The following is a 23679-nucleotide window of genomic DNA, read 5'->3' as shown; positions in this document are numbered from 1 at the left end:
GAAGCAGCAGCATTTTAGATAGTGTCTCTGCATGTCTCCTAAATGGAGGCCAGAGGAGACCAATGATGATGATCAGTATGGCCAAAGCTGAGATGTTTCAGGGAGTCCTTGTATCTCCTCTTTGGGGCTCCTCTCTTGCAGCAGGCAATAGCAAGTTTGCCACAGAGCATGATCTTAGGGAGGCGGTGGTCCTTCATCCTGGAGATGTTCCCTGCCCATCACAGCTGTGTTCTCAGCAACATGGCCTCAATACTCATAACTGCTGCCTGTTCAAGAACAGATGCATTCGTCACATAATCAGTCCAGTGGATATTTAGGATTGTACGGAGACAGCGTTGATGGAAGGGTCACAAGTGGTGGCGGTAAATGACCCATGATTCAGAGCCATATAAAAGAGTAGACAGCACAATGGCTCTGTAAACACTGATCTTTGTATTTTTCTTCGGGTGTTTATTTTGCCAGACTCTTTTATGGAGTTTTCTGAAAGCTCTATACACCTTTGCTAACCTGTTGTCTCTCTCTCTCTGTCAATCTTACCGTCCGAGGAGATGAGGCTACCAAGGTAATTAAACTGTTGGACTGATTTGAGCTCTGATTGGCCAATGGTGATATGGGGATGATGGAAGACTTCCTGAAGTGCAGGTTGATAGAAAACTTCTGTCTTCTTTAAGCTGACTTCCAGCCCAAAAAGCTCAGCAGCATCTGCAAAGCAGAATGTTAAACACTGCAGAGTTGCTTCTGTGTGGGCAACAAGGGCAGCGTCATCAGCATAAAGCAGTTCCCGGACAAGGTGGTTTAAGGTCTTAGTGTGGGCCTTCAGTCACCTTAGGTTGAAGAGGCTTCCATTGGTACGATATCGAATGTAGATACCGTCCTGATCATCGAGGTCTGCCGTGGCCCTTTGGAGCATCATGCTGAAAAGGATTGTGAATAGGGTTTGGGCAAGAACGCAGCCTTGTTTCACAGCATTGGTTGTTAGAAAGGGCTCAGAAAGTGCATCACCATATCTGACTTGGCCGTGCTGATCCATGAAGCAAAATGATCATCTTGAGGAACTTGAGGGGCCAACTTAAACGTTCCAAAATCTGACACAGACCTTTTCTGCTCAAAGTATCAAAAGCTTTGGTGAAATCAACAAAGGTTACTTAGAGGCCTTTGTTCTGTTCCCTACACTTCTCTTGCAGTTGTCTGAGAACAAATACCATGTCTGTGGTGCTCCTGTTGGCTCTGAAACCACATTGGCTTTCAGGTAGAATTCCTTCTGCTATAGCGGGTATTAGTCTGTTCAAAAGTATTCTTGCCAGGATTTTGCCAGCAATGGAGAGCAGAGTAATACCTCGATGATTTGAACAGTCTGATTTATCTCCTTTCTTCTTACACAAGGTGATGATGACTGCATCACGAAGGTCTGATGATAGTTCGCCTAGTTCCCAACAGCGCACCACAAACTTGTGAAATTTAGCATGGAGTGCTTTGCCCCCATGCTTCCAAACTTCAGGTGGAATTCCATCAACCCCAGCTGCCTTGCCAGTTTTCACCTGCTGCATGGCCTTAAGAGTTTCTCCCATAGTAGAGGTAATATCTAATTCATTTTTCATCAGTTGTTGTAATGTACTGAATGTAATGTACTGAATTGCTGAGCCTTGAACTACACGGTTGTTACTGAAAAGAGTCTGAAAATGTTCAGACCATCAATTCAGAATGGAAATTTTATCTGTCAGAAGCATTTGACCATCTGCACTGAGTAAAGGGCTTTGAGCCTGCACAGTGGATTTTTTAGTGAGGCACAGCATGCGCAGAACTGGTCCCATCCTTTACTCCTAAGGTTCATCTGTCAGGGCCTAGAGAGCTTGGATGGTGACAGCGAAGTCCTCAGGATGCAGGTTTAATTAGAGTATCCTTCTCTTGGCTCGCTTGCAGCTTCTGCCCAGGAATGGTTTGTTTTGGAATTATAGCATCTTGGATGGGTGTCTAGGACAAAGGAATGTCCTTGGGTTTGAGTGTAGGAGGCTGGGGGGTAAAAGTAGGGATAGAAAGGCTCATCCAAATCATTTTAGTGGGGAAGAAGCTTGTGTGCCCTCATGAGGTTGCAAGCTGTGCTGGCAGTGGTATATGCCTCCAGTAGGGTCTCCCATGCCAGACAGGTCAAAACTGAAGGGTCAGATAAAATGTGTCCCTGGGTAGGATGGGCTCACCAGCCTTCCGGCAGTCATCCTAGAAGGACAACTCTAATTCCAAACCTGGGCAGATGGAGCTTGCTTTGCCCTGTAAGGCCATCCATTCAAGAGAAGGATACTCTAAAAAAAATATACAAAGGGAGTGCAAATTTAACAGCCCTCAATTAATTTTTCTTCCACAGATGATTCAACCTTTTTTTTTGAACTTGCAGAACTGTTCAGACACAAACAGAAAAAAAACAGTAGCCAAACTACTAAACAAGAGGTGGAATATAAAAGCTCAAAGAAAAAAAATACCTTTCTCTGTAGCAAAGAAATCTGATTGTTACGCTTCTATGGTTCTTTTTTAGACTGAATGATTTTTTAAGAATTAAACTTTTAGTCACACACAAGGAGTACTTGACCGCGTCATTATTTGTGGCTAGTACTATTAGCATACCACTATGCAAGTGGAAATGATATCACTTAAATACCTTCTTTTTGTAGGTGAGGGTCTGATGTGTTTTTTTTTTTACAAACTAAAGCAAAGTTCTTTGATGTTATCTGCGTCCACAATGAAAGTGTTTTTCTGAAGTAGCATTTGGTAAGGACTCACACTGCAGAGAGACAGTCTCAATATGAGACCCCCTAAGAACTCTTAATTATTAAGTTGTGACAATTTTTACAAATAACTTAATCATGTGGAGAGACTGCTTTTTAAGTGGCTGCATCTATGGACAAACAGCTACAACATAAGTACTATAATGTAACTGACAGTGTAAGCACTGTCATATCGATACAACTTTTTTTTGAAAAGTTCAGTATCAAAATGAGGGTTGCTCTCTCTAGATACCATCTTCCATTGCCTAAGATTACTATGTGAATAAGCTGAAGTATGATCTCCTAACTCCTTTCAATTTCTAACAAGCCATTTCAATTTACTTCACATAGCATATGGAGCAGCTATAAAATGACAATGACATTGGTTAAATTAAACTGCGAAGCTATAAAGTGAAATTATCTTTAAATCTCATGTTCCTTATGCTTAAGATCCTCATATTCATGGATATCTAGCTTTAGAATCAGTTTACATGTCTCTTATTAAGAACAGACAGTTTTAAAATAAATGAAAATTGTTTCCATTGGTTTTGAAGATACAAGCTCTAACATAATACTACTTCATACTACTCATTAAAAAGCTTGACTGCTAAAGGTACAGGACATTTGGTATAAAAAACAGTCATGTCATTTGGAAACCTGTGTCTCTGAGGACCTGCTATGTACTTCGAGTAGTAAAAAATTTGGACAAAGACATTCACCAGTATAATTCCAACAGGCATTTTCATTGTTACACTTTCTCCCATGATGAAACAAATATTTTACTTTATTTCTCAAAAACTTACCTGTCAGAAGGTAAATATTAAGGAAATTTCCCAGGAGGTCATTGCTGATGCCTCAGCACTATTGTGTGTTAATAAGAGCAACTTATGAAAAAATATAAATAACTTATTTTCTAGCAAAAACTCTTAGATACAATCTAACTGAAAAGAATATCATAAAGAGTCATGCAGAACATGTTTTGTTCACCATACCTTGAAGAAAAAAAGAGGTTGTTCAAGAAATGGCTGTTTATCATCTTGTATGTTCCTGCAATGCTTATGACAATCTAAAGTAACAGTCATGGTACAATGTATATCTTAAGATTCATAAAATTCTGAAAAAAACATATTATTATAGTTCCAGGTCTATAAGGTTTACGCTGTTCCATTTTACTCTATCTCACCAGCTTATTCTTTTTGGCATGTCCATTTTCTTACTCACATTAACCCAATTGCATAAATAGATGTAATTACTTTTCATGTTTTATGTTCTTTACAATAGTAACCTCAACAGCAGAGGAGGAAGCAAGAAAGTAAAGCTCCTATTGCTAATAATATAGGCTACGCTATCACCTCATATTTGTTAACTTTTTTTTCATAGTTTGACTAAACTCTTATTTATATTTTGTCTCAGAGTTCTATTCAAAATAAGACCAGTAAGAATGAAGTTAAACATTTGTAAGCAGTAATAAAAAACTGATGACAATAATGACTGCAAACAGTACTTGTTCAGAAACATTCTGCTAAGACAAGTATGTCTTGATGCTTGTTTTTAAAACCATTAATTCTTTAAAATATGAGTCTGAAAGTTACAGGTTAAAAGCCTTGAAAAAATTTGCTTTCTCAAATCTTATTTTAGTCTTGGACTTTAGGATGTAAACCAAAGACGCATATGGTGAAAGGACTTTACAAACTACTCCATATCTCTAATTTAGCTGCATTGTAAAGTAAGTATTGAGAAACAGAATGGTGATAACTTTGCTTAGAAATGTAGTCAACAGCTTAACCATATAAGAACAGCCAGTTCTAACCAAACTACTGCCTTGTTTTAAAGGCTTGAGATATTTCAGTCCACAATATATAAGCTTAGTCTTGATAAATTCTTTCAGGAGAATGGCAGTAAATTGTGTGTCTTTTAGCTCCATTGACCAAAACATAATAGTGACAAATAATGGTTAAGAAGCCATCATCTCACATATGCTCATATGAAATGAAATGAAATGAAATGGGATACTTTATAGTGCAGTCAAAGATTTGATTCTGCAGATATATGTGGCAGCTAACTAACCTAAGATACTGACACAGTTATAATCACTGAATATTGGAGTAAAGAAACTTAACGTCAATAAAATAGCCAATTTCTGAGAAATTCGGAGGTGTCCACTTAGCAAGTTGGTAAGGAACAACTATCCTAAGCTCAGTTATTATGCACAAAGACAACACAGCCTGCACAGGAAAAAAATTACATTCCTTTCTCAGTTTAATTATTTCTTCCTAGCAATTAGTCCAGTGAAGTGATTAGACAGTTACTATTTTGAGAAAGATTTTAGTAACGTTACTCTAATGTCTTCATAAGCACTAAATTCTCAGGTGTCATAGGTTGGAAAAGAGATGTTGGAATTCTTTCCCCAGTGTCCCGTCCTCTCCCCCCATCGTTTCTTCCCGGGTGGGGGGAGTCAGGAGTGGGGGGACTGAGCGAAGCCGCACGCGCTGGGCAGCGGTGGGAGGGGGAGGTGCCCTCGAAAGAGGGGGCCGGGACCACGGCTCGGGAATCCTTTGTCTGGTGGATGGGTTTTTCCACCGACGGACAGAGCAGAAGCTACTTTCGGTTGGGTTTTTTGGGGGTTTGGTGGTTGTTTTTTTTTTTCCGGCCCCCTCCTTTTTCCTGAGGGGAAGTTTCTTCCCCACCGGACACCTCATGGAGGACAACTGAGAGAGAGAGAAAGCGACTGATCTCGGAGCGAGGTATTGTGCACCAGGGGCGAGGCTGCATTATCAGAGCTGCCTGACCTGAAGCTGTGCCTGTGGAAAAAAGGACTCTCTCATGGCTGGCTGCGAAGCCAGCGGCCGCTCCCGTGGCTGCGAGCAGAGCTGCCGGAACACTTCTGCTTTCAGCCCTTCCCACCCCCCCCCCAAGCCGCTGGGGAACTGGGACTTTGTTTTGTTTCTTTTCTGAAAGTTTTGATTGCACCATTTGTTGTTTATTCGGATTTTGTCAATAAAGACCTGTCCTCTTCCTTTTCCACACTTTCACCTGAAGTTTCTTAATTTCAAAGTTGCAACTTTGTTAAACTGAGACATCAGGTAAACACCAAAGTAATAGGTTTGTACAGCAGCGGGTTACATTCACTCAAAAGCGTCAAATTCTTTTCAAGAGCTGTGATAAATAGTAGATCTGAGTACAACTGATAAAATCATGGTTTTTATTCCTCTACAATTAGTTCTAGTTAAAAATTCTCGACCGCTCTTGGGATTTTGGTTGGAGGTTCCAAGACTTTGCTAAATTTCTTGAATAACAGGAATGTGTGGTAAGCTGCTTCCTGAAAACTCTAGAGGAGATCAAGCCTCGAATTTCTTCAAAATAAAAGAGAAAGGTAACTCTTGCAGCACAACTCAGTTTAAAAACACATAAGGCCATGCACACTCCAGTTCTGATACAGGAAAATGGATTGAGATGGCTTGACTTAACATCCTCTTTGAAACTTCTCTATCCCTTATTTGTAATGTAAATGGGAAGCATTTCTTGGCAAATCAGCAAAGTTATGATCAACAGCTGGACCATGTCAGACTTTCCAGATAGTCTCTAATTCTTGTTAATTCTCAAATAATTATTACAATTTATATTAAACAGTTACAGAAAAAGATGCAATGCAGTGCAGTCAAAGATCTGATTCTGCAGATGTATGTGGCAGCTAACTAAGCACTTATTAGTAGTGACCTCACTGAAGCCCTTCAAAAAAGACCTTCTTCAAAACCCTTGATGAATAAATTACTGCTAATTAGACATAGGGTCAGGTGAAAGTTTAACAGACTGAAGTTAAATTAAGTCTTTGTGAAAAGCCTCAGGAAGTTACAGTCTCCAGTGTTTTGTGAAGATATAATTATTAGTAAATAATTTTATTGAATTCTGAGCAATTGTTCTGTTGATCAAGACCTCACACTGTCCTACAGCCTCATAGAATCTGTTGCTGCTTTATTACCACTAAAAGGCAGCCAATCATTCACTGAAGAAAAAACTGAATACACAAAATCAACCACTGAAGAGATTTCATGCCTACAATCACTTTAATCACTTATAAGCTTAGTTTCAAGCTCTGTACTGTATTTCTTGCTTAGAAGTATTAAATATCAGCTGAAAGTTTAGTTCTGTGGATTGCTCAAAAATTCACTCTTAGTAATTCTTAAACTATCAATTAGGAGAAATTATCCAAATACTCAGTTTTGATAAACAGTAAAAGTTCAAATATGAAGGGAAAGAATGGAGACAAAGAACCTGAACATGAGCCAGCAGTGTGTCCAAGTGGCCACGGCAGCCAATGGCATCCTGGCCTGGATCAGGAACAGTGTGGCCAACAGGTCCAAGGAAGTGATTCTTGTCCTGTACTCAGCGCTGGTGAGGCCACACCTGGAGTCCTGTGTCCAGTTCTGGGCCCCTCAGTTCAGGAAGGATATTGAGGTGCTGGAGAAGGTCCAGAGAAGAGCAACGAGGTTGGTGAAAGGACTCAAGCACAAGTCCTATGAGGAGAGGCTGAGGGAGCTGGGGCTGTTCAGCCTGGAGAAGAGGAGGCTCAGGGGAGACCTCATCACTCTCTACAACTCCCTGAAAGGAGGTTGTAGCCAGGTGTGGGGGTTGGTCTCTTTTCCCAGGAAACTATCAGCAAGACAAGAGGGTATGGTCTTAAGTTGTGCCAGGGGAGGTTTAGGTTAGATATTAGAAAGAATTTCTTTACAGAGAGGGTGGTCAGACATTGGGAATGGGCTGCCCAGGGAAGTGGTGGATTCTCCATCCCTGGAGGTTTTTAAGATGAGACTGGATGTGGCACTTAGTGCCATGGTCTAGCAACTGCAGCAGTAGTGGATCAAGGGTTGGACTTGATGATCTCAGAGGTCCCTTCCAACCCAGCTGATTCTATGATTCTATGAAAAGGCTATCTTGATGAATACAACTGGCCAGCAATGACAATAGTTTTGAGAGTGCGTATTTACCTGCTTCTAAAAACTGCTGTAAAAATAAAGTTAACATTCAAGTGTAGTAAGGGTTCTGTTATATAATCATCATGGCTAGGCTTCCCAAATGAAGATTTGGAAAGGACTCTACCCACATTTGTTGCAAGCAGGCTGGTGGCTAAAGAGGCCAATGTGAGATAGACAAAGTCCGGTAGCAAAAGGCACAACAGAAAAACTCCTTAAGTGGTATCGACAAGACACGGTTCTTTCTGCATTGTCTTTTCTCCTTGAGAGTGAACCTGTGTGCATTCTCAAAAGAAGCAGCAGCATTATAGATAGCGTCTTCAGACCTTCCGATTGGAGGCCAGAGTAGACCGATCAGGAAGATCAATATGGCCAAGGCTGAGATGTTGTTTCAGGGAGTCCTTGTATCTCCTCTTTGGGGCTCCTCTCTTGCGGAAGCCAGTGGCAAGTTCACCACAAAGCAAGATCTTAGGGAGGCAGTGGTCCTTCATCCTGGAGACGTGTCCTGCCCAGCGCAGCTGTGTTCTCAGCAACATGGCCTCAATGCTTGCAACCACTGCCTGTTCAAGAACAGATGTATTAGTCACATAATCAGTCCAGTGGATTGTACAGAGACAGCGTTGATGGAAGTGTTCTAGGAGTCGCAGGTGGTGGCGGTAAATGACCCATGATTCAGAACCATAATAAAAGAGTAGACAGCACAATGGCTCTGTAAACACTGATCTTTGTACTTTTCTTCGGGTGTTTATTTCACCAGACTCTTTTATAGAGTTTTCCGAAGGCACTATATGCCTGTTGTCTATCTCTCCATCAATCTTACCATCCGAGGAGATGAGGCTACCAAGGTAATTAAACTGTTGGACTGACTTGAGCTCTGATTCGCCAATGGTGATGTGGGGATGATGGAAGACTTCCTGAAGTGCAGATTGATAGAACTTCTGTCTTCTTTAAGCTGACTTCCAGCCCAAAAAGCTCAGCAGCATCTGCAAAGCAGGATGTTAAACGCTGCAGAGCTGCTTCTTGTGGGCGACAAGGGCAGTGGCGTCAGCGCAAAGCCGCTCCTGGACAAGATGGTTTAAGGTCTTAGTGTGGGCCTTCAGTCGCCTTAGGTTGAAAAGGCTTCCATTAGTACAGTACCGAATGTAGATACCGTCCTGATCATCGAGGTCTGCCGTGGCCCTTTGGAGCATCATGCTGAAAAAGATTGTGAGTAGGGTTGGAGCGAGAACACAGCCTTGTTTCACACCATTGGTTATTAGAAAGGGCTCAGAAAGTGCATCACCATATCTGACTTGGCCGTGCTGATCCTCATGAAGTGAGATGATCATTTTGAGGAACTTGGGGGGACAACTTAAACATTCCAAAATCTGCCACAGACCTTTTCTGCTCAAAGTATCAAAAGCTTTGGTGAAATCAACAAAGGTTACTTAGAGGCCTTTGTTCTGTTCCCTACACTTCTCTTGCAGTTGTCTGAGAACAAATACCATGTCTGTGGTGCTCCTGTTGGCTCTGAAACCACATTGGCTTTCAGGTAGAATTCCTTCTGCTATAGTGGGTATTAGTCTGTTCAAAAGTATTCTTGCCAGGATTTTGCCAGCAATGGAGAGCAGAGTAATACCACGATAGTTTGAGCAATCTGATTTAATACCTTTCTTCTTATACAAAGTGATGATGACTGCATCACGAAGGCCTGATGGTAGTTCACCTACTTCCCAACAGCGCACCACAAACTCGTGAAATTTAGCAAGAAGTGCTTGGCCCCCATGTTTCCAAATTTCAGGTGGAATTCCATCAACCCCAGCTGCCTTGCCAGTTTTCACCTGCTATATGGCCTTGAGAGTTTCTCCCATAGTAAAGGCAATATCCAATTCATTCTTCAGCAGTTGTTGTGAGATGGACTGAATTGCTGAGCCTTGAACTACACGGTTAGTACTGAAAAGAGTCTGAAAGTGTTCAGACCATCAATTCAGAATGGAGATTTTATCTGTCAGAAGCATTTTACTATCTGTACTGAGTAGAGGCCTCTGGACCTGATATGTAGGCCCGTATGCTGTTTTCAAGGCCTCATAGAATCCTCTGTAATCACCCGTATCTGCACATAATTGAATTTTTCCTGCTAGATTGATCCACCACTTGTTCTGTATGTCACGAAGTTTCTGTTGGAGCTTGCTGCATGCAAGATGAAAGGCTGCTTTTCTTATATGACAAGATGGCTGAGCAAGGTGTGCTTGGTGAGCAGTTCTCTTCTTTACAACAATTCCTGGATCTCTTGATTGTTTTCATCAAACCAGTCCTTGTTCTTCTTGAAGGAGAACCCTAAGGATTCTTCAGAGGACCGCAGGATGCTATTTTTAATAGGTTGCCAAAGTGTTTCAGGAGAGGGATCTATGGAATGATCTTTGAGCCTAGTTTGAAGGTTTGCCTCTAATCTGTCTCTCACTGTAGCTGTTTGAAGACCATTAACTTGGAGTCTCCTCCTTGGAATACCGCCCCTTTTAGGTTTGAACTTAAAGTGGAAGTTAAGTTTACAGCACGAACATCTCTCTGTCACACCAAGACATAATCAATGAGGTGCCAATGCTTGGATCAAGGATGCATCCAGGTTGTCTTCAGACTATTTTTCTGCTGAAAGATAGCGTTGGTGATGGTGAGCTGTTGCTCTGCACAAAACTCTAGTAGAAGGTGACCATTATCACTGCAGTTTCCAACACCTAATACTCCTTTCCAGGCTTCAAATTTCTTTCCTACTCTGGCATTGAAATCACCAAGGATAATGATCTTATCATCTGCAGGAACCTTTTGGGTAAGGCGGTGCAGGACAGTGTAAAATTTATCTTTTTTGGCAGGGTCAGCTTGGAGAGTTGGGGCATATATACTAAAGAGGACAATGTGTTGTTTGCTGTGTAGTGGAAGGTGCAGGGACACAATGCGATCAGAATGACCTGTCGGCAGAATTTCAAGTTTAGGGACAACAGAGTTTTTAATCGTGAAGGCAACTCCTGAGAGATGCCTTTCGGTTCTGGGTTTACCTGACCAATAATAGAGTGTGTAACCGGCACTGTGTTCTCTGAGGCTGCCTTCTTCATGGAGAAAAACTTCACTGAGAGCAGCAATGCCGATATTGAGACGTGACAGTTTGTGGGCAATTATGGCAGAACGACACTCAGAATGACCACTATCCACAGTATCAAGCATGGTTCTGATGTTCCAGCATGTGACTGTCAGTTTAGGTACATCTTTGGAGGCAGGTGTATGCCTTTGTTTCTTAGACTTTGTTTGACTGCATCAGAAGATGCCCATTGGCCGCAGCTAACCAACTGGGTGAAGGGTGGAGATGAGCTTTGGTTAGGTCATCTTTTCTAGGCCCCTCTCTGTGTGGAGCAAACAGTGCCCTCCTTGAAAAAGGCTGCTTGGTCATTCAGGATGCTGCCCAAAGAGACTGTCATCTCTGGGGTCAGTCTCAGGCGACCAATGTCCCGAACCTCCTGCATGCAGGGTTGGGTCTGCAGCTTCCAGTGCACCTTTCACCTGCCGTTTAGTCCCTCACCCATCGCTACAGGGCTTTACAAATGTGGACATATTCTTCGAGCCTGCGCAATGGATTTTTTAGGTGAGACGCAGCATGAGCAGAACTGGACCTACCCTTTACTCCTAAGGTTCATCTGCCAGGGCCTAGTGAGCTTGGATGGTGACAGCAAGGTCCTCAGGATGTAGGTTTAATTAGAGTATCCTTCTCTTGGATGGATGGCCTTACAGGGCCAAGCGAGCTCTGTCTGCCCGGGTTTGGAATTAGAGTTGTCCTTCTCCTAGGATGACTGCCAGAAGGCTAGCGAGCCCATCCTGCCTATGGACATATTTTACTACAGGTCTCTCTCGCACTGCCCACTCACAACCCTCCAAGCAGGACTCTGTCCACCCTCCCGCCTGTCTGGGGACCCCATGGCCCATCGGACCCCCTGCCCCTCCCGCAAATTGCACTGGCAAACCTCTGTGCACTCTGAAGTTCCTCCTCTCCTGTCCTCCGGGGCTGCAGCCCCCATGGCCGCCAGGAGAAGCCCCCTCGGCATGGTGGGGCCAGCTGGGGTGAAAGCCCCTCAGCGTGGCCAGGGCTGGCCGGGGAGAAAACTGTTATATAATAGTGAATGAATGAACCACTTACTACCTTCAAATTTACCAATAAAACAATTTCACACAGACAGCCTTTGTTTTGTTACAGCACCGAATAGAATTGGTATAATAGAAAAATATGGAAGGAAATTCAACTGCTGAAAAGCATATCTGATTTGCCATGTCACACAATTTAATAAAATCTATTCAGTAGGAAGGCAATAAATGACCATTCAAGTGATTTACAAACTTTTGCCTCACAATTTTTTACACAATGTTTCATTTTTAAAAATATATATATACTATATACAATTGCGTTCATTCCTGGTGGTCTAATAAAAGCATAAATCTATCTGATGAAAAATGGATTGTATTTCAACTGTATCACCACAGCACAAAGTTCTGCTCTTATCATACCACTCACAAAGATCAATGATAACTTGAAAATTATTTAATTCCATTATATCTCTAAGATATTTGCAATAAAAGGGCTCTTTTTAATTTAAAAGTTACATCTGCTGCTGTCACCATCTCCTTTTAAACTCTTCTCCATTTCTGAAACTGACATATTAGAGAAGCAAAATATCGGCTGGTAACTACAGAGGTACTTTTTGGTTTTCCTTGTGAAAATTAGATTGAAAACTAGTTTAAGTGTCAATTCAGCAAAAATACAAAACTTTTCCTGGCAATCCAGTTTCATGCTCTCCTTTGATAAAATATTTTTAGGATCTTACAAAACTTACAATGAAAGGTCCTTCTAATTTGTAGGACTAGGTACAAGTCACAATCAGCCTTCTTCAGAACAGTTCCACTGTGATGACATTAATGTAAAATGTAACACAAAACGGTGACATAAAGTACCACTAAAAGGAATGGACAGCTGGCTTGCTTTCCCACAGCTAAAAGCTTTCTCCACAAGCAGCATACATTTTACACACACTGAAACCAAAAACAGTAGTAAAGCATTAATTCTAAACATTCATCTTGATAATAATCTTCCTAACTCTAAGGCTGTCTCTGCATAATGACAACAAAATCACTTTTATTTGGTACTTGAAGAGGTGACAACGGTTCTGCAAAAAATGCTGTTTCTGTTTTTTCCAGATACATAAGACCATAGACACTCAAAACTTAATTACCTGTGTAATTAACTGCGTTATGACATCAACTAAACTCTGTGTAAGTATCTACGTTTCACTCATGTCAACTGCTGAAAAACTGTAACATGAAATTGTACTATGCAGTGGTCCTCAACAGCACACTTCCCAGATCTTCAATATCATTATTACCCTGGGATTATTAATACTGTAAATACTTTAGTAAACACTAAGTTTTTAAATGAAAATATGAGATGAGATATAAATAACCCCCTCCCCCCGGAAAATCTCTCAGCCTGGCATAACCAATATAACAATAACTCAGAGATGATCTAAGTCAGTTTTCAGCAAGATAAGGCAATGGTTTACTTCCATTCTTCAGAAAGCTGCTTGGGAACAGCAAAGACCTCCTCTCACAAATGTGAGCGACATTAAAATTATACGATCTTAAAACAGATGTCATGAAGGGAGTTCTTTGAAATCATAAAACTATGTAAGATGCACGGTTATCCAAGGGCAAGGATTTTCAAAATTCAGTATTAAATTATGTCATGTTTTATCTCTGAATGTACACTTATTTTTTTTAATGGACAATAAGTCTATTTACTTAAGAGCATCTTTCACAATCAAAGTATTAAAAAGGTACTAAAGAATTAAGCCACAAATAAGGCACAGAACCTTGAGCTAATTATTTTGTAGTCATGCAAAAAAATCTGCATCACAAATGAATTCTTTCAGAAGTCCACTGTTTCTATAACATTGATTATTGGAAATCAGTATGTTACAAAGAAGTGGGCAAAGAAATATATTTCAAATTCTACTTAGAAAACTTTCTATTGCAGCACAAGAATTTTACCTGAAATAGGTAATACAACAGATTGCATAAGAAATTCTACATATATTAACTTACTTCCTTGTTCTACTTCCATTACAAATGCTTAAAGAACATACCGAGTTCAAATGTTGCTTTTTGTCAAATTCTGTAGTTCTTTTATAGAATAAAAATTCCATCTAATAGTTGTAGGAAACACAACTGTCATGTGAATTCACATTTTCTTCCTTCACTATCACACCTACTGCAATAAAACCTAAGATTAAGATGATTCAGCTGTTAAAAGTACCATAAAGAGAAAGACTATAGCACAATAATTATATGGCATTAAAAATCTGTTAAATGCTCAGGTGGTTTAGATAAAATTACTGTTGAAATATTTATCAGAATTTTAATCTACAACTAGAAAAGGTAAGCCACATTTCTTTGTAATGACTTTCATTAATATTTTGGATACAAATAAAATACTCTTTACCTGGAAGAGTTGTTCTTTATTTTCTCATCAACATCACTCAGGATTTGTTGAAATTCCAATTCTCCAGGAAGGACATTTAACAAACAGTCTAAATTGGAAGAATCAAGTGAATACTCTCCTCCCCATTCCATTTTTAGAATCTGTAAAACAGATACAGCAAAATGGTTAAATAATGAAAAAAGGCAGACTAGAAGTACCAAAATGTACAACATTTTGTTCCCTGGAAGTATTAGATTAACAAGGGAATCATTTATGTATGGAATTATAAAATTAGTGTTGAATAGTACACCTTATGCATGCTTCTGAGTAGAGTGCAACAGAGGGAAACCAGTAAAATAAATGCTGAGATAAATTTCATAGTATCTTGCATTTCTTCAGTTTAAAGAAATCAGTTCTTTTACCTTAATCACAGTAGTAGCTTTCTTAATTTTTTTTGATTTAGACAAGTAATTCTCACTATTATAAATGGAAACTAAAAATACATACATTAGAGGGTAAAATTATTTTCTGTGTACTTATAATTTCCGTCCATAACTACTTTCTGGAAGTTCTGCACATCATCACTAATATTTAAAACAAAAAAATCCAGAGTAAAACATATAATGTATCATAAACCCAGTGTCATCTTGCTTTGTACTCATTTTACTCAACAACTGTGTCGCTAAAACACAGGTTAAATCCACTGGCCTATTCAAACTAATACACTAAATCCCATGAGTCTTTATAACAGAAGCAAAGCATTAGTGGAGTTATTTTTACCTGTTTTAGGTCGTTCTTACAACCAGTGATGACTTATTACCAAAACTAAAGAAACAAATTACATAAAAAGTGGAAACTTATTAGTCAGTATATCTAATGTCTACTATTTAGTATTTAATAATACTATTCATACTGCAGCAACTATATGTGGAACAAACATAATATTCAGATGCACACAATGTTTGGGCAACAAAATAAAATTAGTAAATCCATTATTTTTCTTGTAAGCAATATTTTTCTATAAAGTAACTACAGTGTTCATTGGTAATTTATCAAGAGGTACTACTAGAAAAACAGATTGAAGTTTTTTGATAGCTTTTGGTCATATAGGAGTGTAGACCTACAAGTAGCAGAACTGCACATTTCTGATTTTGCTCTTCCAAAACAAACATGAAGGTCCTTTAAAGTCTAAGATCTCGCACTTCTCAATTAACAGCACAACACTATGAAATATTTCATGGAAATACTGTTTTCTTAAATTATTAGAAGCTACAGAATACCCCTTTGCAAATAACAATTCAAAGACTTTTGACATTTTGGGACATAGCTGAAACTCAGTCATCTTACTGCTGAAAAAGCTTGGATGTAAACCAAATACATCTTACAAAATATCAAGGAAAGATCAGCCTTTGAATATAAGACTTAACAGATGTTACTGCAATAAAAGACATCATAATTAAAAGTAGAAGTTAAATGGAAAACATTTAACAGTGCTTTACAGAACTGAGATAAAAGGAATACTGAAAATAAAGCTCTTTCTTCATGTATGATACTACTTATTATAGATGTGGTAACACATCCCTCTTCTCTTCAGAAGGATCTCGAGAGTTTCTACAGAATGTGATACTAACTCCATTCAATACCTATAGCTCAAATCCGTCCTTTATTTGACTATTCTTGCAGAACAATATGACTGGTGTAAAAGGAACTGTATAACAGATATATGTTAATGCAAAAATAGTAACAGATTAGAACAATTTAGAGTTTTCATAAAATAGCTGCACAATCAAAATTGTGTATTTATATTTATTCCTAGCTCTTCTCCTTAAAGGATAGCCAAAAGAAGTTTGTGTTCCTCAGAAAAATATCAGTATAGTTTACTGTCTGAAAAATTCACCATACGAAAAAAATCATTTTGTAAACATGACAGCCTTGTTTTCATGCATGCATTCCTGCAAGACTTCTATGTCATACTTCTTTGGTTCACTTGTCAAAATAGAGCAATTATTTCTTTCAGTCTTGGTTTATGGAAAAAAAGCAACATTTGATTATTCAGTCTTTAAATACTGTTTTAGATGGTTAATATTAATTTCTTCTTAAGAAATCTAAGAATTTATCTAATACAAGACTTTCTCTAGTCATAGGAAGAAGTAAAATATAAAAATGTTTCAGAAGAAAAAAAGAACATCAAGATAAAAATTAGCACAATTGATCAGAAATTTTGCTGTTACTTAGCAGAACCAGTGTCAGGGCCTTCAGTACACTAATAGAGTTTAACTGTCTGATGACCTGGACTCTAAGCAGAACTAGGCTACCACTCTGGTGCCTGCCCCACTTGCCTCCCTTGGAGGTAGCAGGATGGGCATCAGCAAGGTCTCTTCCCTGCCATTTGGCTTTTCCCTCTTCACTCCCAGCGCTCGAAAGAGCAGTCAGTCATTGCTGCTCTCTGACAGTATGACACAGCCCTCCTCTGATGGCAAAAAAGCCAGTGTTCGTTAAGAAAGAATTCCATTTCTTAGAATTTTTATTATTAGGAATAATATGGGAAAAGAACTCTGTTCTGAAACTCCAAATTCTGTCAAAGTATTTAAGATGCTAATAACCCATTTTTTTCTATAAAGAAGATTAAACCCTTGTTATTAAGCTGCATAAAAAGTATCATTCTGTCATATTTCTGTTTACTATTACAGTGAAATATTGTATATTTTGAGACAAATGGTCCTAGAGAACCTGATTCCGGTGCAAATCTCTAAGTTCCCATCTTAATAGGCCCAGTTCTTTTCAAAACATATTAGGAGTACCATTCGTCAACATGAAAGTGATGTAGCTGCCAATTTCTTCGGTAGCTACTCAAGAAATTTAACCTATGTACAATTTAGCTTAAAATGAAATATTTTTCAGGTCTCTTATTTTAACCCATGGTATCACTGTAACAATTTTCCACTTCTAGTAAGTGTAATGTTAAGAAACGATTTTTACCAAAAAACATTAGGCCTATTAGAAAAAATATTATGGAACAGCCAAGTTGATACAACAGATACTTCTTGCTTTTCCAATTCATATAATGTTTACAACTGAAGAGCGCTTTTGCGTGTGTGTATGTTTTCTTTTTCAATGTCAATCAAAAGGAAGAAATGTACTCACAGAAGTCCTATATAAAATTATACTTAGTTCCAATTGGATATTTCTTCTTTCTGATAAAACAATTCACCTTCCAGTACAAACATACACGGGAAACTCCATGGGATTTCTAAGATTACTTTGTAATGTTTATATTTACTATAATAAGCATTTGTTCTCAGACCTACAGTTTGTAAAAGCAGTGTGTACCTAACTCTTGAATAGATTTTTTTATGAGCACTTTTGTTGAATATGCACATCTACACTATATCTCTATGTACGTATAAATCACGATGTTTAATTATAGATTCATAGACGTAGTGTAGAAATGCAGCTAATAGACATATCCCACTTTTTGACACACATGCTATTTTTTTTAAATACAAGCTATGAGTCCTTCCTTAGACTGGGTAAACATTAATAGGTCATATTTATAACATACAAACTCATTCCAGCATTCTTAGAATCATTGCGTTGACAGAGTCAGTTATTGGTAAATACCCATCACTGGTACTCCTTTATTTCCCTATTTATTTGCACTTCAGTCAGTTAAGATTCTTGCTATGACTTCAGTGAGTTTCAGATATGACAGGACAGCATCACTCACAGAGAATGTCAGGCAAATTTTGTATTATAGTTGCACAGAACACCTCGCGGGGCAAAAAAAAAAATCCAAATACAGTTTTAAACTTCAGTCTACCTGGAGTTTTCTCTGAATCAATTGCTTAGCTCTAGAGGAAAATTAATCAGCTGGGCTGTTGGGCCCTTTGAAAAAAATCATAGTACTTATGTGTTTAAGAAAATCATAGCAGAGCTAAAGCAGAAAGTGTAAAGTTAGATATGGTTTCTCATAATGATTGATAGCACTTTGGTAAGCTTAAAACTAAACGTTAGACTTTCATGTGTTTCCAAATGCCCTGTATACATTTATGCAAATGCTAAGTAAAATATGAAGTGTTAGGCAGTATAACATTTCATATGATGCAGATCTGAAGAGACCTGTCTTTTTGAGCACTATAGTACCTACTTGAATAAAATACACAGTAAGTTTTCAGAAAAAAACAAACAAACAAACAAACAAAAGAAACCATTAATGTTTCAATAAAATCCAAAGGTAGACTTTTGAACCCACATTACTGTGTATGGAACAATCTGAAGAAATTATCTAATCCTAAACAGAATCTACTTCTTACGCACTGGCAGATATGTAACAGAACCCACAACCTGTGGCATGTAACATTAAGTAAACAAGACTCTTCAGTGGATTAAAAACTAGCAGATTGATATTTTTGTTCAAATCACTGATTTCTAAATGAGGATTTGTAAAAACTAATCTCATTATTTTACAACTTCACAATTCAGTCTTTCTAGATTTAAAGAACTCATGACCTATTATTAATTTCAGTTAATGCCAATGTACTATTTTAATTCTTGTATGAGACCCTTATTTTCAAACACTTCAAATATTACCTTAAGCATTTTTCTAGATAACTTTTAAATAACCATTTTAATTTTTAAGTTAAACAGTAACTTGCACATATAAAACATTTAGAAACTATAACCTAACACATTTCTTAATTTACCAACATTTTTTCCATATATAATATTCCACACTTCAGCACAAAATGCTTTGACTAGGTACAATCAAAGCACCATGGCTATCAAATTTTCTGGATTATGTTACAGCCAATCTAAATATTTGAGAATATCCTCTAACATTATACAAGTTTTACCTCTAGAGCTCCCATTCCATCCATATGCAGGACAATAAAAGAAAATTGTTGCCACTAGGCACTATTTTAAAAAAAGGATGTCAATGTATCCACAATTTGAAAACAGGGATATGTCAAACTGCAGTACCATAAGTACAGAAAATTAGCCAAATCACTGAAGCTTTTTTCTGATACTACTTCTTATCTTACAGAATATATCTCTTTATTGCCCTAGCAAAGCTAAAAGGGGATAAGAGAATTGGTAAGATTTTTCATAACTCAGCTTACACTTTAAAACCATCACCTTAACAATCATTTCCTTTATCTATCTTTAGTTGCATAACTGTTTCCAGCTGCTTTACAGCACAGAAGATGTCATCTGTAATCACACAGCAGGCAGCAGCAGTGATGGCAGTGGCCTGAGATACTACTACTCAATCTGAAATTCCTACTGTTTTGAACGTATAAGTGGGCTGAATATTTAAATTTTTTTGAAAACCATGTAGAGCTTACACAAGAAAGCCATTTAAAAACTATAATTTCTTGAGCTCTACTCTGACACAGTAAAAGCTTTTCGCCCAATTTTCTGTGGTAAAAATCCTTTAAAATTGTATTACTGTTTAAAATAAAGACTTGTAAAAGAAAAGGAAGAAATTAAAAATTCTTTCTATAAAAGAACATAATCCATATTTGTTTCTTTTAATGTGTATTCAAGATCTCTATTTAAATTTTCCAAGTTACCTTTCACCTACTTCCCACACTTTGCTGAAGCACACACAGCATTTAAAAAAAGAATATCATATTCTTCCAGTAAAAAAAGACATTTAGTGCGTACAAAAAAACCCCCAAAACCAAAACAGTCTTCATGATGGTTTTACTTACTAAATATTTTGAATGCCACAAAGAACTTTGAAACAAGTTTTAATAAAATCATCTTGCGTTGTTCCCCCTGCAGACTTTCCACATTTGCTGTTGTCATAAACTTACATTTAAATGTTACTTTTATAGTCATCAATTATTATCCACCATACACTTAAGATACGTTCTTTATATTTTTCAAAGAGAGATTCTAAGTATCTCTAATTTAATTTGTAACCCTATTGAAAATAGTTTTCCTCCCAAATTCTGACATTATAACAGTCACCAATAAGAGAGTGGGAATTAAATATAACTGAAGAAACACAGTCCTCACTGTGGATGAAAGAGAAAGTTGTGCCTTCCATCTAAAGCTGTAATATGAGAATGCAGTGCTCTAAGGCAGCTATAGCAGTCATTGAATCATAATATTGTCAAAAGCCTTGAAAAAGGACTGTGAAAATGCATGTTTTTGACAAATAACATATACTACTATTTTTAATATCTATGGGTTTTTCAAACTACGCAGCTTAGTCCTGTTTTCTAGGCATTTCTAGGCACAAGAATTTAAAACTAAAATCATGTGTTCTGCCTATTGTCTCTCCCTAGTTCTTTGAGCCACAGAAAGCGAAATGTTGAGAATAGAAAGCAAAGGAATCAGCACTGCTTTTTTGGATTTGCTGGTACTTGGGACTGGTAAGAGATGTTCAAAGACAAGAGGAGAATTCTCATTTATATAAACTTAATCAAACACCATTGGCCAAAGGCAGTGACTTCAAAAGAGGAGCACGCCATCTGGACTTGCAATGAAACTCCTGAGTAGTTATGGCAGAAGAAAGGAACAAAGGATAATGTGATTTCATAACCTTAAGTAAAGAAGAAATGGCCATTTTCTGAGTAGCTCTTTAGTGAAATGGTCCCGTATCATCTTTGTCTCAGTTGGTTATCCTGCAGCAGGAATTCTAAAGTAATCCCAACATCCAAGATTCAACATTTATAAGTAAACCACTCTCAGACAAGAAGTCCACAAACATTCGGAATCCATCCACTAAATCTAGTGGCTCTCCTTATCTCCTTATTACTCGTACAGTTACTGAACACATAAATCTGACAACTGTCTGTATACAAGTGCAAGTTTTTTTTTCCTTTTCTGGTTTTCCAGACTCAAGATGCCTCTTCTCAGAATTTTTTTTTGTGCCTGCAGTTCTATTATATTTAACAAGTTTTTTTAAGAAAAGGATAAACCTGGTGCAATTATGTCTTCTTTAGGTATGGTTTAAGGCCTTACCAAAAAAAATTCATTAATCAACTTTTCTGCCATTGCCATACACAAACACAGGACAGAATTAGTCTGGCATTGTCCCCAGTTAAGACTACATCAATCAATATAATTGTTAAATGAGTATGTTTTATGAATGATGGATGTTTTAGAAATACTTTTCAATTACAACAATAATTACTAATCAGTAGACTAAAGTAATCACTAAAGCACAGAAAAGAGATTCTTAGAAGCCTAATTAAAATATCTACTGTATGTTTTCTTAGAATCTTCTTAGCCAAGAAAATATAAAATATATATAAAATATAAAAGAATAATTTCAAAATAGACTATAGTATCTAATTTATTTTCAACTGCTTTAGATGAGGATCATATGTATTGAGACAAATTTGCATACTGGTATGGGAAAATGTGTGAGAACAACAATTACTTTCCCCAGAAAGACTGCATGGTATTGTGGTTTTTTTCTGGAAGAACAGGAACATAAGGTATGTATGGTGCATCCTCTGCAGAGTTGCCTTTTTAATTGTGGCAATAAGAAATGTTATTTAGGCATAATATTTGAGCTTTCTCACTTTGTGTCACTTTAGAAACTCAGAAAGAAGAGGCAAATCCTTCACAGAACTATGCTCGAAAAAGCAGCTGCTACAGAACTCCTGTCTTGCTTGACATTAATGTCTAAAACTGCACAGATTTATAAAAACTGTACTGAAAGAACTTATCTTTTAACACACTGGTAAAGAACCAAAAGTATATAATTTTCAACTAAAAACCTTACAAATCCATACTAGCTACTTCTATACCAGACCATAAAAGCCTTTTCTTTTCTTGTTTATTGGAAAAATTCTCCATCCTGAGACAATACTCTTTAACGACTATGGTATTTAAAAAAGAGAAATATCAAGACCTTTAAGGTCTTGTAGCTCAGTATATCAGACACAGAGTCGTTAGAATTTGAACAGGAAATAGCCTTCCAATGAAACCATTATATTTAAAAAGAAATACAAAAAAGGTCTGTGACCACAGCTTTTAAAAGGTAGGCTGTATCAGTCCCTTCATTGCCACACATTCTATTTTCTTTCATTACTACTCAATTTAAAGCTGAGAGCTTTAAAGATGTCCACTATAAAAAAATTAAATACAAAAGCCCTCCACAGAGATGTCTCTTAAGTTGTTCCACGTTTATAGTCACAGTCCTAAAAGCTTATTTAGTACTATAAATGTAATAGATTTGGTTTTTTTCCCCAAATACTATTATTATATTATAACTAAATTCTACATAGGGTCATATGAAACATTTCATTGGTAATTGTAAATGTCCATTAAAGATAATTCTTTTTTTCATTGTTCATTTCTTAAATGAAATGTTTAATTTTTTTTTTGCTGGCATAAATCACCTTATAAAGTTTCATGCAATATTACCTATTGCCCAATACATCCCTTAGACTCTAAAGCACAATGCAGTCATACAATGCTGTTTCTTCAGTTCTTCACCTTCAAAAGCACTGTTAAGCTTCTTTTTCTCTCTCCTTGAAAAAAACCCACCCCATAAGTAAAATTATAATACTGAATGCTTTTACCATGTTGTCATGGTTTAGGAATGGTGTTCCCAATCTAGTGTTTCCACTGAAACCACTCTAAATCATGAAAAACAGGATCACTCCCATCTCCTCCTGCAGCAGGATGGAGAGGAGAATTGGAGGTACAAAAGGTAGAGATTATGGGTTCAGATAAGAAAAATTTACTGGAAACAGCAATGAGATAAGAAAAATGAACGGTAACAGGAACAACAGTAATAAAAGGGTGTGCAAGAAAGGTGAACAATTCACACATGAGAAAGCTCACCACATGAGAACTTGCAATATGCGAACCACCACTGCACTACACCTGACCAGAAGACTCCCTTTGCTCCACCCCTGGCATTGAGGTGAGGTGGTATAGGACAATATCTAGGCCTTAGCCAGGCCCCTCTCAGCTACTGTAAAAAATTAATCCTGTCCCAGCCAGAACAAGGACACAGCTGTACAGTTTTCTGATTTATTTCTGTCATTTTCTTTTTTTTCCCCTTTTAGTTAACAAAATTCTTAAAGCCTAGTTAAAAATCATAGCCTAAAGGCTACCTTTTGTCATCTTCAATTATATTAAATGCATTTGGGTATGTTTCATCTAGAAGTTTGCATATCAAATTATTTTAACTATTCACATTTTTTCTACCACTTTTTTTCTTGAGTTTTCACTTTTTCCAGAAAAGTGAGGCACTGAGAGTAATTCTTCACATAAGGGATTTTCTTCTTCGCAACTCTTATATTACATAAGAAATAGTTCACTTCTATAAAAAAAATCACTGTAATAAAAACTTAGCAAATAAACATTTTGTACATGTTTATTAACTTCTTTTTTAAAAATAAACATTTTAGAAATAAAATGTTGTTGCTTTCTCTCTTCATAACCAAATGCTGCCACACTGACATAAGTATCAATTTTACTAGTTGTTAAC

At 37.5% G+C, this 23679-nt stretch overlaps 1 protein-coding gene across 2 annotated transcripts in view; it reads right to left on the bottom strand.

The window, feature by feature from the left end:
- Positions 1-15081, bottom strand: part of KIAA0825 (KIAA0825 ortholog) — a 106011-nt gene extending 90930 nt beyond the window's left edge. For both annotated transcript variants that reach the window (XM_029958173.1, XM_029958174.1), the window contains exons 1-2: positions 14997-15081; positions 14238-14377 (exon numbers count right to left, since the gene is read on the bottom strand). In XM_029958173.1, coding sequence (XP_029814033.1) covers positions 14238-14368 — 131 coding nt within the window. In that variant the 5' untranslated portion in view covers positions 14369-14377; positions 14997-15081. The remainder of the gene's footprint in view (positions 1-14237; positions 14378-14996) is intronic.
- Positions 15082-23679: the final 8598 nt, after the last annotated feature.

This window comes from Manacus vitellinus, unplaced genomic scaffold (genome assembly GCF_001715985.3).
Source record: "Manacus vitellinus isolate BGI_N305 unplaced genomic scaffold, ASM171598v3 scaffold_145_pilon, whole genome shotgun sequence".
NCBI lineage: Eukaryota > Metazoa > Chordata > Aves > Passeriformes > Pipridae > Manacus > Manacus vitellinus.
Note: the sequence above shows the minus strand (reverse complement) of the source record. Positions and strands in the feature narration are given on the sequence as shown.